Source organism: Poecile atricapillus, chromosome 3 (genome assembly GCF_030490865.1).
Source record: "Poecile atricapillus isolate bPoeAtr1 chromosome 3, bPoeAtr1.hap1, whole genome shotgun sequence".
Taxonomy (NCBI): Eukaryota; Metazoa; Chordata; class Aves; order Passeriformes; family Paridae; genus Poecile; species Poecile atricapillus.
In genome coordinates, this window is record NC_081251.1 from 81,307,910 (window position 1) to 81,314,195 (window position 6,286).

The 6,286-nt window shown below is 38.6% G+C and overlaps 1 protein-coding gene across 4 annotated transcripts in view; it reads left to right on the forward strand.

The window, feature by feature from the left end:
- The window catches only part of LOC131577204 (protein ELYS-like), a 41,612-nt gene extending 39,464 nt beyond the window's left edge, over nucleotides 1-2,148 (forward strand). For all 4 annotated transcript variants that reach the window (XM_058834728.1, XM_058834727.1, XM_058834729.1 and 1 more), the window contains 2 exons: nucleotides 305-411; nucleotides 908-2,148. In XM_058834728.1, the coding sequence (XP_058690711.1) occupies nucleotides 305-411; nucleotides 908-1,097 (297 nt within the window). In that variant the 3' untranslated portion in view covers nucleotides 1,098-2,148. The remainder of the gene's footprint in view (nucleotides 1-304; nucleotides 412-907) is intronic.
- The last annotated feature ends 4,138 nt before the right edge of the window (nucleotides 2,149-6,286 follow it).

Genomic DNA, 6,286 nt, shown 5'->3' on the forward strand with positions numbered 1-6,286 from the left:
TTTCTTTGTGAAAACTAGCTACGAAAATCAGTTTTGAATCTATGTAAATGAAGAATTGATAAATACTGATTTGCCTTTAACAAAAGGCATGGTCGCTCTCTTTAACTTACTTGGCGTGTTATCTGTTAATTTCAGAATTTTTACTTCTGGGATGGTAAAACAATTTGATGTGGAAGCTTTGTTTTTGCGAACAAAGGGTACTTTTGGAAATAACTTTGGCATGATTTTTTAATGAAAAAATAATATTATTCCTTAGAAGTCTAAGAACTTGTTCATGAATAACATTTTTCTTGTCATAACATAGGAGCTTCCAGCTAAAGAGGAAGAGGATACCAAATCCATAGAGTCTGGGGGAAAGCAAAAATTGAAGAGAGGTAGAACTCCAAAATCAAAAATAAAGAAAGCAAGCAGGTATGAAATAAGTTTTAAACAGTTATTGATGTTTATTAATGTGATGGTGATTGAGCTGTTAAGTACCTATTTCTTCCTCACTTGGCTGTGCAGGTCTTCTCTCACTCTGTCAGCCTGTCCAGCTTGCTGGTCTAATAGGCACTTTTTCCCCATTTAAGGGTTTGGTTTGCCAATGGAAATGGAAGAGAGAGGGTTAGAAAAGAGCAGGTGGATACTTACTGCACTGGTGACATTACAATGCTCTTAGGTTGTCTTATTCCACCTTATGAAACCACACTCTTCCAATTAAGTTTCTCATCCAAGGTGGGATGTGGCCAGACAATGAGTAAAGGGAATGAAGGGAAAACAAAACTTATTTATGAACCTTTTCTGCCTTGAGTCTATTGACAAAGAGGCCCATGCATTTTTTTTAAAATTGATTTTGGAATTTGTTTTTTTCCTTGATTAAATACTGTTAGTAATGAAAAATTGATTTGATGCCTATCCTTCTTTGCAGAACCACAAAAGAAGGTTCTTGGTCACCTCCACCTGTCGAAATAAAATTTATCTCTCCTTTTGGAAGTCCAGTGGATGGAACAAAAACCAAACAGAAAGAAACTACAGATGCAGCAGGGAAGACCCTAAGAAAGAACAAAAAAAGACTGTCTAATTTTCCAAAGCCAGTTGTGCGCCGGAAGATGCTGTAACTGTTTTTTTAAGTTTATAATATACACCACTGTTTGTAAAGTCATCAAAATTGTGTGAATTAGTAAAAAGAAGAAAAATCATCTAATTTGGAAGAGCTAATTTATATAAATTATTGTAAAATTTCATAAAAAAATGGTCTTCAGTAAGTAACTCCATATGGAGTGTGATTTCCTCAGTCAATGCAGTTTTCTATTTTATATTAAGACTTCATACATTTATATAATATGTAAATACAGCTTATTTTAGGAATGTTAAATAAAATGTATACTTCACAATGTGCTTACTGTCTGATAGCTTATTGAGGGAATATTGGGTTGAATGACCTGTATTGCTCAGAACTTTTAATGTTGGTTTGTGGGAGTTACAGACTCTCAAAAGTATTCCAAAAGTTTTTTAAAGGTTTGTTTAGAATTCCTGTAACAAGTAAACATTTTAAACATACCAGTTTTAATTTTAAAATTATGTTTGACCTTCTGGCACAAGTAATTGGACTTACAATACAAACTGGTAATTCCTTATGTTCATGGTTAAGTTGTACTGTATTGAAGTCAGAATGTAAACAATTGTGTTTTAAGCTGTGCAATATTTTTTTTTGTATTTGTCTTAAACTTTGGGAAAGCTGCTCTTTAGTTCATAAAACCAGATCACACCTCAGATGTGTCATTATTTCTTAAAATTTGTTGTCAGCAAGAAGTTAACTGTACAGATGGTGTGATGCTTACAATAGCATATCAGATTTAAAGGGATACTACCCAGATACTTTGAAATTTGAGACAAAATTATTTTCGTAATATGACTGCTTCTATAATTGAAATACTTGTTGTCTGTAAACATGCTTCACAGTATTTGAAACCTGCATATTACAGCACTGAAAACCTGATGGTAAAACCTATATAATAGTCTGAAAAAGGTACAAAAATGTACAGAAATCTCAGTTACAAACCATATTTTTGAATAATTTTTCATTAAGTCTTGGGTTAAGAAGTAGATGTCCCTATAAAGTTTCAATTTGTATAAATAAAGTGACAAACCTATTCTTTTAAAAGCAGACATGGAAGTACTATTTTGATGTGCAGTCTTTTAGACAATGGATTATTTTTCTGTATGTTAATTTATATATGGATGCAACTTTGAAGTCTACAGAATGGTGGAACCTGATGTTAAACTTTTCAATTAGTAAAAACTACAGTTATTTTAAGACATAAATTATTTATTAACTAATAGCTTGTACATAGTGAATGAATGTATTAATAACAGACTGAGCTTGTGAAAGAAGATTGTTCTGGGGCCATGATTTTTCTGTCTCAGAACTGATCATTCTAGAGAAGCAGTTGCATGCATTTGAATATTCATTTTTCTCCTTGGGAAAGTATTCATGACTGAATGAAAGCTTGAAAAAAAAAAAGAAGTCAAATGTTTAAAATGTGAAAGTGGCAGTAAATTGACACCTGTGAGTCAGTTAGTAATTATTTTCTCTCTGTATTTTGTACTTGAATAACTATAAATATGGTCCAAAAGGAGAGGGAAGTTTAGCAATATTTTTTTATATTCACATTGCACAGAAGTATAGCACAGTGAATAGCTCAGAAAATGGGGCAGAAGGTCAAATTTTCAAGATTGGAATAGAGTACAGATGGAAAATCTTTTTTGTAGTGTGCAAGAGTATTTGAAAAATACTCTGATTATTGTGAAATGCTAGTGAAGATTGCTTAATAGGATTTTAACGCATTTCTGTAATTTATACTTGTATATGTATATTTTTTGGTATGAAAACTAGAACAGATGAAAATATAGTATTAGCTGATTTTTATTAGTTTTTAGCGCCTATTTTATTTATACCTCAGCTAAAATATCCTCATTTGTCTGTGCTTAGGAAGAAAGCAAGCAATAGCAAAATACAATCGGCATTAGATTTAATAACTTCCTAAAGGTTTGCAATTTTCCAGTGACTTTTTACTTTAAAAGAGTTTTAATTATGTGTTGAAACCTTTTACTCTTTTTTTTTTATAACTTGGATTCAGTGCTTAGTTCTCCAGTGCTGATCAGTGGCCCTGAGAAGCAGTTTAAAAAGGAGCATGAGCATAATGTGTAACAATGAGTGGGAGCTGAGAAATTTGAAGAACATAGAAGAAAATGGAAGCAAAACCAGACATTATGACTGTTTAGAGCCTGAGAAAAGGAATACGCTGGGGAACGGTGTTAAGGCTCAAGGATGGGTTTATAATGAAGGGGAGAAAATAGACTTTATGTGTTTGCTACACGTGTGAAGGATGAGTGGAAAAGATTTGCAGATGTTTGCACATAGATCTGAGAGGGACAGAGTAGTAGTGCCAGAGAAGGGCAGGAGGGGCCTGTGAGAGATGGGATGCATCATGGTGGTGGACAAACAGCTGTGAGGGAATAGAGCTGCAATTTTCTTGCAAACAAAGTGGAGATTTCAGAGGAGCTACAGCTCATTGCTAAATAGAACATTCTGAAGTTTTTCTATAGGAAAGTAATTGCTTGAAGGGTGTTTTATCCCCTAAAGAAGTGCTGGATGGCTAAAAGCTGAAGCCAGATTATGCATCAGTACCTTTGGGGTGTAACCCCAGAGAAAACTCCACTGGAAGGTTGACTGCCTTGGGACAGCAGAATCCTAGCTTTCAGGAAGAATAAAATGGGGTGCAATGCCAGATTTTATTTCCAGGAAGCACCTGGAAAGAGGAGATATTAGTGATGGAAGTATGAATGACATTAAGGGCTGCTGTTGGAAGAATTTTGTAAAGAAAATAAGTGTTACAGTGGAAATGGTTCTCTTGAGTTACCTCAAAGACTTTTCTTTAAATATTTATAAGCTAAGGCTGATGAAAGTATTCATACCAGGTTGTAATACAAAGGAGAATTAAATCTATTTTACTTTCAATAGCCACTCAGTGCTTGAAGTGCTAATTGATTCATGTTGACTTTATTTGCCTTAATATTTGTACATGTCCAGTGTGCAAGTAAGGGCACAGATAACTATTTAATCCCCCATCAGAACTTCCTCTCATGGAAGACTACTCTCAGGGTTGTCAGTGCAATAAATTTGTTTGCTGCAATTTGATTACTTCCCATGTAACTAATATATTATAGCAAAGTTGTTGATTTCTGGTGGGGGAAAAAAAAAAGCTATAGGCAGAAAACAATCTACAGGTTCTTATGAGTAGTTAGGCAGTGCTTGCAAATCAGTTAGTCTAAGCCAATCTGATAATACTGAAATAATAGAATTTTAGGTAATAGGACAGTGTTTGTTTCTTTTGTTCATACTTCTGTGCAAACTTCTGGATTTCTGTTCCAGGAATGTTTTTTTCACCAAAGTAGTCAAGATGAGTCTCTTTGATGTGCTTGAAGATAAACATTCTGTGGTTCCTGTTGAATTAAAGCTGTTCCTAAAATAAAATGCATTTTCCAGCACTGGGCTGTGTGGATGACCAATATGTGAGGTAGAGGGAAAAATGCAACTTATGTTTACTGATGTGTGTGTTCAGGTTAGTTCCTCCTTGGCTGTGTCATGACTCACAGCAGGCATTGATGTGCTGTGCATTGCTGCAGAACTTGGTTTAAACCTGAACCAAACCATGAATTATTAGTGAATGACTGCTTGCTTGTATTTTGAGACTACAACTGGGATTTTAATAACAGCGAGAGAAGGATGCAGGAGGTAGGTGTGTGATTTCTGTAAAAACCAACAGCACAAGCATATATGATCCCAGGAGTCCAGGGCACAGAAAAACCTTTGCTTTTGATCTGACCTGTTGTGGCTTCTGACCATGGTGTCTTCCTTGAAGGACAAGAACGGTGTGCTCATCTCAACAGGACCCAACAGTTACATGGGCCAGGTAAGATCTTATTCAAAGAAGCAACTAAAATCAGTTTTCGCTAATACACTGTTGTAGACTGGACAGGTATTTTTTCACTCCTTATTCACCTAAGTGTAATGCATGTCTGGTGTTCATTACTTTGAAGTATTACTAATTAATTATTAATAACTACTAGTGTTACCTACATTTTTGTCATCCTGAAAGTGAACACCAAAATGTAGCACATGCTCTCACACAGAATCACAGAATAAACTGAGTTGGAAGGGACCCACAAAGATCACCCAGTCCAGCTCCTGGCCCTGCACATCACCATCCCCAAGAGCCACCCCTTGTGCCACAGAGCATTGTCCAAACTCTGTCAGGCTGGTGCTGTGACCACTTCCCCTGGGAGCCTGTTCCGGTGCACAGCCACCCTCTGGGTGAAGAACCTTTTCCCGATGTCCACCCTAAACTTCCCCTGACACAACTTCAGTTCTTTCCCTCTGGTTCTGTCGCTGGCCAGCAGAGAGAGATCAGTGCCTGTGCCCCCTCTTCCATGTCATGAGGAAGTCGCGGATTGCCATGAGGTCTCCCCTCACTCTCCTCCCCGGTGGACAGACCCAGTGACCTCACCCGCTCCTCATACAGCTACCGTGCTAGGCCCTGAGGCCCCCATGGCCCATCTTGCTTGCTCTCCTCTGGATGCTCTCCCAGAGTCGAGTATCTTCCTTTGACGGTGTCTCCCGGACCGCAGTGTTCGCTGCGGCAGGAGATGGATACGCTGCTTGTGGGAGCAGCCAGCAGCCGCTCTCCCCGGCAGGCCCGGCCGGCGGAGGCGGGGCGCGCTGCCTGCGGGTGCCTGACAACAACATGGCTGCCGCTTAGCTGGGCTGGGCCTTGCTGCAGGGAGCCGTGTTGCCTGACAGACAGGATTGCCCGACTGGCTGCTCTGCCAAGTAAGGCTTCGGATATAGCTTTGGAGAAACACTGGTGACAGGCCTTCCCCGGTGTGACATTGCTTTACTGGTGTGGTGGAGAGAATAGAATCCTTAAATTGTCAGGAGAAAGTCACTGAACACCAGGCCCTGTTGCGTGGGTTGCAAGTGTTTCTGCAGTTGGGCTTGTCAGGTTGCTGGTTGTAAAAACCTGCTGGAGAATTAAATGTTCCAAATCCATGTGGATACAGCCTTGGGCAGCCTCCTTTAGCTGATGGCTTGGGCAGCAGGACAGTTGGACAAGATGGTTGTCAGTGGTTCCTGAAGGCCATTCTGGAATTCCATTAGGAAGCCACAATTCTAGAACTGGTGCTGGGAGGAACAAGCAGTGAAATACCACACTGCTGTGTTCTGTACTGAGCCCCTATGTCTATC